The 13,564-nt window shown below is 41.3% G+C and overlaps 1 protein-coding gene across 1 annotated transcript; it reads left to right on the top strand.

Moving 5' to 3' along the window:
- Positions 1 to 6,370: 6,370 nt before the first annotated feature.
- Positions 6,371 to 12,898, top strand: LOC145444246 (lysoplasmalogenase TMEM86A-like). The gene is made up of 6 exons (XM_080322195.1): positions 6,371 to 6,614; positions 9,603 to 9,757; positions 9,822 to 9,943; positions 10,021 to 10,234; positions 10,962 to 11,217; positions 12,640 to 12,898. Exons 1-6 carry the CDS (start codon positions 6,552 to 6,554, stop codon positions 12,700 to 12,702), a joined length of 873 nt encoding a protein of 290 aa, XP_080178321.1. The 5' UTR covers positions 6,371 to 6,551; the 3' UTR covers positions 12,703 to 12,898.
- Positions 12,899 to 13,564: the final 666 nt, after the last annotated feature.

Below are 13,564 nucleotides of genomic sequence, written 5' to 3' on the forward strand. Positions count from 1 at the left end.
ACCTAGGGGCATTTAAATAAAAAGTGTATGCTTGGTTTTGACGGGTTTGTTGTGTAATTTAATTCGAGTTTTCGGATCCCATCATTAATAAAATATTTTATTACTATTTCCTAAATGTTTCATACATCCTTCCTTCCTATGGGTAATATCATAGCAATTTACAACGTAGCGTTGTAAATTGCTATGGTAATATCCCTCACATTAGGGACGCAGTTGGATAATAATCCACCGCCATGAAAGACTGCGACTGGAGAGGCCAGAGATTCTACCGTGATTCTATAGTCCCGGTTGTAGCACGATTCGAGGTGTTGGAGGTATCTCTGTGCTTCTCCTCCCGTGCTTGCTTCTTTGGATCGCTTTTCTTATGGCGTCTTTACAAAAAAAGACCCAGAGAAATGCCCGATGCAGTAAGCATACAAGGAAGAGTATGATAGCGAGGAAGCGTAAAAAATACAACTATAACGCCGGATAGCGATCGAACACTTCTACGCCAGGCATATTAATACCAGATCTTTTCGACCGATGATATTTGGACGACATGGACGCGCGTGTGTTGTAGGCCTACTGGTGCGCTTTTGGTTCGGAGGTAAAAAAGTCATTGAAATATTCGGGGCAATGACGGCAATGAAACTGGTACATAAACTGATACATCTTTAGGCATTCTATGTATATTAGGGTTGTCCATAATTTGGAAAATCTCAAAATTTATGCGTATCCATGTCTCATTTTATATATTATAGATAAGAAACGTCAATGAACCTGCAATAAGCTCACAGGAAAGTCGTTAACATTTGTCTAAATGCGTTTGAAAGTAGCTGCCGTAGACTGGGCGTGTCAGCTACCATAGACTGGAAAGCAGACTAGTAATCACAAAATCACGACGCTTGATTGGCTAATCTGCTATGCTTCGATGATCACAACGGTGGCGGCTTGCTGATCAGCTGGTCAAGGAGTCGGCTAACGGCGGTGATTCTGTAAGCGCATTGTAGGTTGGTCCGCAGATAATGATTCAAGATTAATTCAGAACATGCTGAGTGACGAAATACATGATGAACAAAGAACAGCTGCTTCACAAAAACTTTAAATACATGACTTGATGGCTTATTGTGAAGGCAACCGTTGTAGCATGTATGCCTTTGTTTTCATCGAGGGAAAGCACAAAAACACAAGAAGAAATATTGCAAAGGCGCTTATGCAAGTGGCAAACGAACTTCAAGTTTCAGAGGGAATGTTCCATGATTGAATACAAATATAAAACTTGGCAATGAGACTACTGTGTCTGATCTTATCTTGTCGTGGTAGCCTATATAATTGAAGTCTTAAAACATAGTGTCCTATATGGTGTCGACACAAGCAAATCTCACGCCTCAGTGAAATTGTATCACGTCACAATTTCCATTTGGCTACAGGCAATTTGACGGTCATTTTTGACCGGCTTGCCGAGCATTAAATTTGGTAAAACTGGTATCAATCGAAAGCTGACTCTGCACTGATGACGAAAATATATATATATAATACCGCTCGTGGCCCTGGAACTCCCACAATCAGCCTCGAATTTTTGATTGTTATGGAGATTGGCATTGAGACGCAACAATGCTGTCTGGCGAAACGAGAGATTGGCATTGGGACGCAACAATGCTGTCTAGCGAAACGAGAGAGTTACTCTCTCGTTACTCTCTCGTTTCGCCAGACAGCATCGCTGCATCCCAATGCCAATCAGCTGCATGTATGTATAGCTTGTAATAAAGTTGGAATTGCCTTTTGGGATTTCATAAGCAATTGTGTCTCCTCATCATTTAAACGTTGGTAGAACAGGGTGGAGTTGACATGTGTTACGCGTGCGATATCTGTCTAATGATTCATGGGGAAACCATATGCACCGAGAGAGCTCAGAAATATTGAGGGTTACCATACGTCCCCATGCGCCCTTTGCTTTAGTCAACCAACGGAGAATGTGAAAGAAAAAACTGTATTTCATCGGGAGTTGAGTCGGAAAGTTTACTTTTTTTAAAAAGAAAAGTGTCCTTTCCCGATTTCAAAATATGGTAACCCTTTCTGCGATATTCTAATAAATCAATCAATGGACAGATTATATTTTTCGTAAATAGTGCAGTGAACATCATTGCAGGGCGTAGCCAGGGTGTCTCGGGATGAAGGGGGGGGGGGGTAGAGTTTGAGAACCACTGTGCTAGATGGTATTCCGGTGACCTCGAGCCCTGCATTTTAGCATTTCAGATACATTGGAGCCTTGTTCATCCTTATTTCAGCAGACCAGATGAGGCCAACTTGCAGACACGTACGCGGTCGCATGCAGCCGCTGCGGCCCTCAACACATAATTAAATTAGTGTGTGTTGGCGACCGTCAATATGCAATTTGAATTAACGAATTGGTTCCCAAATCTTTTAGGGATTTTAAACTTGAACATTTTATTCCCACGTGGATTTTTCGTTCAAGCGCCCTCCGTGGTGCGAAGTTCCCAGTATAGGGCCTACCCTGCAGAACCCAATTTAACACGAGTACATGACGTCCAGGTGGGCCACGACGAATATCCGCCGGAATATGGCCGTATGCCGTATATATGGAATCGAAGCACGGCCGTGGATAACAAGGAGTTCGAACAATGAACATGAACAGAACACCCCTGGATTAGGCTATACCAGTGGCGGCTCGTCCTATAGGGCAACTGGGGCATTGCCCCACCTAAAATTCTGTTCAATAACAATTCGTTACCATTTATAGGCGCACCGCAATCTATATATACCGAAATCACAGCGAAAATCGTATTCTTCTTGTCCTTTCGCTTGTAAATGCCCATATATAGCGAAGTCTCTGCGAAAATCGAATTCTCTTCGTGTTTTCGCTTTGCGAATGCTTAACCGGGGCATGCCCCGGTAGCGCTCATAACAAGCTTTCACTCTCTATTCTCTCAAAGCCGCGCACAATAAAGAAACAGTGATTTACTCTCTCCTATTCATAAAATTACCGAGCAGGTAGGACAACATAGCCTGGTTGCCCCTAAGGTGTGATGTAACAATCGTATCTATATCTGAACTCGGTTACCGTCGTATGCGTTCAGTCGACCTTTGCTGGTATAGGTCGATTTTGATGGTGTTTCACACCATGATAATTCTTGAAACTTGGTATGTCATGTCGTGATGGTGGTATTCAACACTGTCCTAAGTTTCAGGGTTTCTACTCAAAGTTTAGGGTAGTAATTCCGTTTCCGAAGTTGAGTGTGTGCTGATCATTCATGTATCGCAAACGGATTTTACTCAAAAGCCGGTATTGATATCAATTGATTTTGACGGTGTTCCATACCGAGATCGGTCATGACATTTGGTACGGTAAGTCTTAATGTTAGTATCGAACGCTGTACCAAGTTTCAAGTTTGTCACTGAACTATGTTAGTGGTAATTTCGTTTCCTAAGTCGAGTGAAAGCTGACACGTCATTTATCGCAAACATATTTTACGCAAAGCTGGTATTGGTCTCCATTAGGGATGGTGTGAACCTCTGAAAGGTTCAGGTTCGTGTGAACGCGAACCTTTTTGAAAGGTTCTGTGTGAACACGAACGTGAACCTCGTGACGTCACGTGACGTCATATTGCTAATTCCAACCCTGTCTTCCAATAAAGTGATAGCCTAAACTAATGGAGACGATACCTAGCGACGACTAGGGTCACATAATGCCACAATGCCGAAGTACATATTGGCGTTTTAAACGTCGCTAAATGTATCAACTGAGGCAATCAAAGGATATAATACTCCCATAAAATCAATATCTTTCGTCGCTTTGCCAAATATTTCGACGAGGACTTACCAGGGAATACAAGCTTACGCCTTAACGGTCTAGGCCAGACCGGACAATGTACATTGATATTGAGCAGAGTGTAAAACGGGTTTATACTTGCTACCGATAATACCCCATTAACAAGTTATACAGCAGTAGCCAACACCTCAATCGCACGGATTTGGTTTTAATGATGCAGTAAAGATATGTAGTCAAGATTGACCCCGTACGCCCGCTAGATTTTTTGCATCAGAAAACGATATCAATTTCCTTGATTGGTTGAATTTGCATAATTCGCTGACTATGTATTTCGCTCGTGGCGTTGTGTGATTGCGTGTCAAACTCGCAGAACAGATGTCATTAAATATTCACAAACGGAAGGCTGGATATTTCGCGCAGACTTTTGTAAGAAATCAAGTAAAACTTTTGAGATTGTCAAGGTGCATGCTCGTTTAGTGTTGATTTTTAATGCTGCCAGGGCCATGCATAGAGTGGCCCGCAGTTGAAATGCAATAAATCTGAACCAAAGATGTTATAATGAAGTGAAAATTCTAATATATGAAAAAGGTTCACAGTGCAGAACCTACCAAGGTTCTGTTGTGAACGCGAACCTCTAAATTTCCGAGGTTCACACACAGAACACGAACGTGAACCTCACGTTCACACCATCCCTAGTCTCCATTGATTTTAACGATGCTCCTTAGCTAGATCCGCCATGAGCTTTTGCATGGTATGTCTTGATTTTAGAATCGAACGCTGTGCCAAGTCTCAAGGTTGGCACTCAATGATTGGGCGGCAATTTCGTTATCAAGGTCGAGTATGGTATAGATGTGCGCTGATCTGACACTTTAGCCTACCTAACGCATTGCGGATTTCACGCAAAAGCCAGTGTATCTGTGTAAACGCTAACTGTGTTCCATACTGAGATAGGTGATGAGATGATGATATCATGAAACAGTTTACTAACATCCTCGGTTTGCATTCAAATATTTAGTTTTATTTTATATCTCCAATGTCAATTTCACCGATAAATTGTGGCCTTCAGGCCATTCGCTTACAATTACAACCCCTGTCAAGCGCGATAGCTGTTTCGTTTTCGATGGCGGCTAACAGCTGATCGCTTGATCAGCCTATTCCTCAGTAAATTCTACGCAAAATTCGGTGTTGGTCTGCTCGTATGAATTTTGACAGTGTACCATACCGAAAACGGTCATGAGGCTACTTCTCGATGATTTCATGTAACAGTGTACCAAGTTTTCGGCTTTCATCCACGTATTTATTCGGTGATATATTTTCCAAAGGCGATTTCGCAGCAGACATATAGACACTATTATAGACCGTAAGCCGTATGTGTCGTGTGACAGTCACCAGCCTCAAGGCCAAAATCTCCTATGCTGTACCCGTGTACCGGGACCGAATTTCCGAGGCTGCGATCCGTAGTTCTTCAGAATGATGTTTTGTATTCAATATGACAGGCCCAATCTATGAGATAACAATTGCGTATGTGTCCGAACTCGTTGACCTTTCCAGTTAGGATTACGGAATGTCTCGAGTTATAGTCATTTCCATTTCTGCAGATAATTAGTCAGGTATAATGCGAACATGAACCTTTAAAATCACTGTTGTCGGGAAGTTCGTGTTACCGTACCACTAAGTTACTTGTTTACGTTGGAAAACGTCATCTTGATGAAAAGTCGCTTGCAGCCCTTGCCCCACCACCCGATATTGTCACGAGCCGCCACTGGGCTATACGAAATTAGTGAGTTATCTGGTCAGGGGTGTCGAGTTTCGGGTAAACGTTAAAAGAGCGCACAACGACGAAGAAGGTTGAAGACGATAAGAGCACTGGCTTCGGGCCATCTGTTAGATTTCGACGAAAAGGACCGGACGTGCGTGCGTGTGAGCGACTGAGCGTGGGTTCCTCGATGATGGTGACATATTTTTTCCATACGCAGCCTTGAGCCAACAGACTAGCATGAACTTATATAAGATTGTATTGTCATTAGTTAAGCAGTCTACCCGAAAATTCCTTAGCGACACTTTCATATTCTATTCTATTGATCTGATGCGATAAGTTGACCATTACGTCATTGATTTAACTCTACGAAACTAAGAGCTTCTTGGAGGTACAGAACTTCAATATACAATTAAATAGTATATTCATATTGAAATGAACCCGAATATTTTCGGCTGACACTCGTCAGGGGTAATCGTCAGCAACTAGTAGAGAATTGGAAAGAACATTGTATATCAACAATCATATTTTGTGATACGATTGTTGATATACAATGTTCTTTCCAATTCTCTACTAGTTGCTGACGATTACCCCTGACGAGTGTCAGCCGAAAATATTCGGGTTCATTTCAATATGAATATACTATTTAATTGTCTACGAAACTATAGATGGCCCTGTACCGCGAAACGCCCCTTGCATATTTTACATAGAAGAGCTCAGTGATGTTTGCGAAGAAGTCCATCTGTATGAGGTTACTTTCGGTCATATCGACGAAACTTTGTTATCTTTTTTGAGTGGCTGTTGAGTAGGAGTTGTCGTGGGAGTCGCTACCTGTCACAGACTTATATTTTCGCGAAATCATTCTTACTGTTCTGGTAATATCATAAGAATTGTGACGTACCTGGTTTCATGCGAGTATCGTGACTTCTTGTTTGCAGACTTTGAACTGTCTATTCGTTAACGAATCTGTCTGCAAGAGTAAAGGGTACCAGACGAAAAGTGAACGTTACTAAGTTGCCTTCAATTATGCCTAAAACTATGCCGTGCTCGTCTTCTTCTGATGAAGAAAACTCGTCAGTGGAATGCAAGGTAAGCTTATATGAATGGATATAATGTAAACACAGTGATAAATGATTCAATGTCATTGGTAATGTCAATGTTCTTAGTTCTTTTTATCCTCTATTACCTCTAATAAGTAATTCTGAATTTGAAAGAGTTGAGTGATAATTTTTCACTGAAAGTTACGGACCTTAGGACCTGCTTGGTTACTAAAAAAGAAACAGAAAGTTCATGAAAACAAGCCCAATTTGGATAGAACAATAGATTAGGCTAATTTGCCGATTTTTATCAGCAAGATTTACGAATTTGCCATGCATTATATTTGATGGACTGTATTCAAAATTAGCCATTTTCAGTCTAGCTGAAAAATTCCACGGTTAATCAAATGAGAAATGTAGCCATAAGCAAATTGTTCGAAATCATAATGACCTAAGTCACGGTCTTATATTAAGATAATGAGAAGTAAATGTAAGGGTTGCCGGTGAACCCAGCCCTCGGTGAACCCAGCCTCACAAACCCAGCCTTCAGTTAACCCAGCCCTCGGTGAACTCGGCCCTCGGGAACTTTTGTATTCACAAGCGTGCGGGGGAGATAACGCGACGCTCACATACTCTACTTGTTCTCGAATACTATGGACCTCGGTGAATTCCGCCCCCGAACAATTTTGAATTAAAGCAGGGAGCTGGGATATTAGGGTTGGCGGAGGTACGATATTAGGGTTGCTGGAGGTGGGATATTAGGGTTGGTGGAGGTGGGATATTAGGGTTGGGGGAGGGGGTATATTAGGGTTGGTGGAGGTGGGATATTAGGGTTGCCGGAGGTGGGATATTAGGGTTGGGGGAGGGGGTATATTAGGGTTGGTGGAGGTGGGATATTAGGGTTGCCGGAGGTGGGATATTAGGGTTGCCGGAGGTGGGATATTAGGGTTGCCGGAGGTGAGATATTAGGGTTGCCGGAGGGGGGATATTAGGGTTGGGGGAGGGGGGATATTAGGGTTGCCGGAGGTGGGATATTAGGGTTGGTGGAGGTGGGATATTAGGGTTGCCGGAGGTGGGATATTAGGGTTGGGGAAGGGGGATATTAGGGTTGCCGGGGGTGGGATATTAGGGGAGGGGGAGGGGGGATATTAGGGTTGCCGGTGAATACAAAATTTCCCGAGGGCGGAATTCACAGAGGGCCGGGTTCACTGAGGTCCGAGTTCACCGAGGGCCGAGTTTGAAAGGCCGCGCTTGGTGCTTGCGCAATCCGTGATCTGATCACGCCGTGACTGCGTGATCTACGCATGCCCTGACCTCCTTACAAGATCGAAAAATCAGTTGATAATAACATTATCAGTTTATTAATTCATATTAATACTTGTTAATACACTTAATTACAAAAGTTCCCGAGGGCCGAGTTCACCGAGGGCTGGGTTCACCGAGGGCTGGGTTCACCGAGGGCTGGGTTTGTGAGGCTGGGTTCACCGAGGGCTGGGTTCACTGGTAATCAATGTAAGTAGATACTCAACAAAAGATATATATGAATTAATATTATGCTAACTACAGCCTGCTCCAAAATTGAAATCAGTCAGGTTGTGCACTAACCAATATTACCACAGTTTCAGTTGTGTAAGTGTACGGTAAGATATATGTTTAAATCTAAATTTCATACAACAGCCAGTGTACATCAATTGATCGAGCATAGAAAGAAACAGATTCATATAGGCTCTACACCCCCTAAACAGAAATTATTGAGAGACTTTCAAGACGTCATTGAACGCTATGATTGTTATTTACGTATTTGTGAAAAGTATTCAGTATAATCGGGTCCACTTTTTCTGAGTTATATCATGCAGTGAACGCAAATGTGCACATTTTGTGCTAAACTCTAACTTCAATAATCGTTCAATTTGATGCACCCTTAGATATCATATGTAACGTCAGTGAAGCGTGCCTCTTTAGGTTCTGGTAATGTCAAATGACCGCTATTATATGTTATTTAAATATTTTGACCAATTAAAACTAATGGAGTTCAACAAAATTCCCGTTCACCAGGCCTAAGCTGCGAAGTTACAGTCTAGAACGGCACGCATTATTCATAGTAATAGGTACGTAGTGTTACGTAGTATCCGTTATGGGTTGTTAAAATTGATGACTATTGGGTAAGCAGAAAGGAGCTTGGCACCATTCCATTGTCTCATAATGATTCATCACTGAAGTATAATGAATATATGACACACAGTCATATTTACTCAGTGCATGTCCCACTTGAGTAAAGTCAATAGTTGTATGGGATAGTGCTCAGTTTCATTAACCACAATAAGTAGATACACACTTGTACAGTATGTGTATTGTTTAGCCAATCAAATAAAACTACAGCACTACACCTCATTAAATGGTATCCATCACTTTTTAATCTTGTAATAAAATGTGTGCATATTGTTAATATTTCGGTTCATTTTAGTTGCAGTCATCCAATAAATTTAGCCATTCTTTTGATCATTTAAAAATTAGTAATGCTGTGGTCTGTGTCTTGCTTGAAAGCTAGACAGTAACATGCTATTGATTTGTGATTACATTACATCCTTGATATTTTTTAAACCACGGACCTCGTAATTGTGATTACAAGATGGAATTGCTATTTTCTTGTACTCACACTAAAATAACTTGTGTACCAGTAATGAGTTGTGCAAACCAGCTTTCGCTAGGCAGTGTGTACTGGGAATCGTAGCTCAGTTCATATGGATTATAGGAGATATTAAAATATACGACATTTTGACTGAAAAGGCATAAATCTTATATTGTACTACATCCAAATCATTTCCTGTAAGAGATTGGAACTAGTGTCATAGAGATCCTGAAATCCATTGATACACTATACCAGCTTGATACAAAATTTGTCTACATCTATGCAATTATGATATGAAAGTCTCTTCTATTGCTTGTTCCGTTAATGGCCATATTGATTTTTTACGATAGAGTGTCATTGAGATTTAATGAAGTGTTTTTTTTAATAATGAATCCGAAATTTATTTAACAGGACACCAAATTCAGATACTTTGGACCGAGGCTTGTGCCATTTTTGAAAACAGCATGCGTCTACCTAGTCCTTGTTCCCGAAATAAACCCGCCAAACATTGTCGTCGCTATACTGAAATGCTTGCCAATGTTGAGCTTGTGTGTATTTGTACTTTGGTAAGTCGGAGAGCACCAAGGCTAACAGTTTTTAACAAAGTATTGACCATGAATAATTCAACAGGTTTGACGGATTCGGGTTCACTTCAAAGCACCAATACTCGCGACGAATATTAGCAGGCTTACTGCTTTCCATGCTTGGTGACTTTTGCCTTGTGTGGGCTGATGAAGGATATTTCATTCATGGTAGGTCAATTTCATTACAGGCACGGTATGGTGATCAACACTATATGCTGATTAACACGGGTATTGATATTTTGCAGGTGTCGCGTTCTTTGCCGTCGCTCACGTGATGTACATCTTCGCGTTTGGCTTCAGGCCCTTACGGCTACAAATATACGTCGGACTGTGTGGCTTTGGATTTTTATTTTATTGGTACATTTACGCCGGGCTTACCGATACTCTTCTAAAGTGTTCAGTTCTATTCTATATCATGGTTATCGTGGGAATGAATTGGAGAGCGCTTGCCAAGATACGGTGAGTGATTTTGAAAACTGAAAAATGTGTACCTTTTAATAGGGCTCGGAGATTAATGGATTGATTTATTTGGGCATGAATGCAATTTCGTAACATTAAGCGAGATCCATTGCTTCTTAATTTGAAAGGGTATTTCGATCCCGAATGCTGAAAACATTACTTTCAATTTGGGGTAATGAATGTGCACTGCGCAGTAATGGAAAAAGCAGGTTCAAGATTAATTCAATAGTTATCTGTACCCATCTGTCACTTATATATCCAATATGGCTTTAGAGTATAATTGAATCAATACAAACCAATCTAGTTCTACGTTTAGTCATACTGAAAATTATGCTAACATAGACTCGTGTCAGTCGTGTGGTATATCAATCAATGTGCGTTATTACCACAGGATGATGATGATGATTAATTGGGGATTGTCCAGATTACTCGGCGTTTAAATTCTCTCCCAACTTCTACGGGGTAAATTCTTTCCTAGCTTATACATCAATACAGGTCACAGTGTTGCTGTTGATAGTCAAATTCTATGATTGGTGCTACGCAGCGTACATCTCAGTCATTGCATATAAAATATATAGATTTAATCACTCAAAACGGACTGATTGCTTTTCATACCTTAACTACTTTGAATTCAGCAACTGCTTGCCTGCCTTGGTGCAGAGGAAAAATCAAATATGCCATAATTGTTCAGTTGATTGAAGCTCGATGTGCTAATGAAAATTTTCAGAAACCTGAGCGACCTCAAGGCTGGAGTGACGAGCAGCAGCCACAAGAAATGGACTCATTTGGTCGCGGGTATCGGATCCGTGCTGTTCTTCATATCTGACAGCTGTCTAGCTATCAATCGTTTCCATTCGCCTGTGACCCACCAGCGCTGGATTGTGATGACTACATATTATCTGGCGCAGCTCGGAATCGCATTGAGCGTGGTGAAGAACCGTAATATTGAACTCACTCGTAAGAAGAAGCAATTGAAGAAAAGGGTGAGATTTCAATGAAGCTGGTGCTTATGGTGTTGCATTAGGGTTGCCATATTTTTGTGGTTCAAATTCCGGACACTCTTTAGCGCCTACTAGCGGATTTTACAATGAGGTATGAACACATCAGTCATATGACGTCATAGTAGCAAAGCCTATCGACTGTATACAGGGATGGAGTGGAACATAAGTTCTAAATTGGGCCATCTCTAATGTGAGCTCTGGTGATTGCTTGGGTCTGCATCAGATTTCTTCAGGGACCGAATGAAATCGTTTGGCGGTCCGCCGGGTCATTATTTGACAGCCCTGCTATCCTGTTTGCCGTGCTAGGTCGGTGTGGTTATCTGGTTGTGTGTTGTTACCAGGACCGAATCAACGTTCTTTTTAACCCCCGTCTGCCCAAAAAAGCACTGATCCAGGGCCCAAAAGTAATAGAGGCAACTTTTGGGGGGTTAATATTTGCCTCTGGTTGTTAAATTTTGTGAATGAGTTCTGCAAATAATATTGGTTCTTCCATATCTTACTATAAAATGCACCACCAAGTGGTTTCCAACCTTTTATGGTCGTGACCTAATTTCTAATTTGAAAATGTTCCGTGGTCCAGCTCAAAAATTGATAGGCTGATTACTAAAAAAGGTCAGCTTACCGAAACTACTCACGGTCTATTTTGGAAGCTGGTAACGTCCAACGTCTTCGCGATCCCTGAAATAAAGGCAAACGACCCCCAGTTTGAGAAACACTGTCTTTGACAAAGGCATCCAAACGTCCTTAACCAACTCTAGGAATATTCCGTATCTTATAATTGCGATTGCAATTTGACTGATTTCAGTAAATGTTGGTGGTCCCCATATTAATACCAATCTTACGTTTCACTAAATCGCGCTCAGCTCCAAGAAAAATTTCAAATAGCATAAATCTGCGTAAATTAGCATTGTTTATGGTGATTTACGAAAAAATTTTGATCCTACTTCAAGCGTTCAAAATTCCAGACATTTAGGCATATGTTAGAATTTCCTCCCGGACGCAGTTTTCACAGTGAAATTCCGGACATGTCGCGGAAATTCCGGACGTATGGCAGCCCTATGTTAGATGCTAAGATTAGTCAGCTTCCGAGCACTATGGATTTAGCTAGCCGCTTCAGTAGGTTTTGGATATTATTTTGATGTCTAAACAATATCATGCCCATATTGGAGCTTATAATATATCATCAATCTTCATTTCGCGATCTTTCTTTGACAAGGTATAGCTTGCAGGCAGATTCGGTAGTATACCACAGAACCAATGGCCATGGCTCTGCTAATTGTTTTACTTGAAAAGTGTCTAAAATGGAGCATAGCACATCCTCCTGATAGTGTTAACACATTGTGACCATTCTCATGAAACTAGATGTTTGTTATTGTGTAACTTTACCAATATTATTTAATCAAGGCATCAAAAACCAGCATCGACGATGGATGTTATCAAGACTGTCCTGATATGAAGATTGACTGATCTGTGGATAGAGGCTATGTGACAATTCAATTGAAGGCTGAAAAGACAACATTCATTTGTGTAAATTATTTTTGTTGTTATCTTCACTGACATATTCTATTTATGTAAAAATGCTTATCTTACCGAGCACTGCTGGTTAATATTGTTCTGATATGACACTTCCCCTTCTTGAAAATACTTGTATTTGTTTGCATTATTTTGAGGGATTTCGTAGCTGATTTTGATTTGAGGCATAGATACAGTACCAGCGAGCAAGCGTGGGATGGTATGAGCCGTCTCTAACATGATAAGAAGTGATCGACAAACAAAAGCGATTCGTACTGATATGTATCAATCAGGAAGCTGTGCTTGGGTTGCGTGGTCGTGCAGGGATTTCAATATAGGTGACCGAGTTACACCACCTTTAGAAAAGGGTGCGTTCCGGTAATTCAATCAGCGACGTCTCGTCTTCATTGAAATGAGTTAGCCTACCTCCTAACCCCCTGGGTAGGCCCACTGTTCTTCTCTGCATTCGTTGACGTGTTCGGGACTTTATCAACCGAACTGAATATTTATCTTTGGCATAGGTAACACATGTTTTCTTCGTACTCATGACATCTGTTCGTGATTAACTGGACGCGTGATTTGCGCTGTAAATAATTATATTCCTCGCTACCTCCGTGCTTACGCAGATTAATCGTAAGCCAGTTTTTAACGGGTATTAACCACTCAGCACCCGAAATCGTCGAAAAGTCTGAAATTTTGAAGCTGGAATACTTTCATGAAACTTCTCATGCAATTCTGAAATCTCGCTGAACCAAGCAAGATTATAGGTCTGCCGATCGATGGTAGTTTTTGGGGAGAGGATCATACGTCCACTTTC

Source organism: Botryllus schlosseri, chromosome 8, assembly GCF_051294905.1.
Source record: "Botryllus schlosseri isolate E-star chromosome 8, Bs_hap1, whole genome shotgun sequence".
NCBI classification, from domain to species: domain Eukaryota; kingdom Metazoa; phylum Chordata; class Ascidiacea; order Stolidobranchia; family Styelidae; genus Botryllus; species Botryllus schlosseri.

Excerpts from the sequence above, each read along its gene's own strand:
- LOC145444246 (XM_080322195.1), top strand. The coding sequence starts at position 6,552 with ATGCCTAAAACTATGCCGTGCTCGTCTTCTTCTGATGAAGAAAACTCG. Across the intron at positions 10,235-10,961 it reads AGAGCGCTTGCCAAGATACG|AAACCTGAGCGACCTCAAGG; the intron begins GTGAGTGATTTT and ends GAAAATTTTCAG. Across the intron at positions 11,218-12,639 it reads AGAAGCAATTGAAGAAAAGG|GCATCAAAAACCAGCATCGA; the intron begins GTGAGATTTCAA and ends TATTTAATCAAG.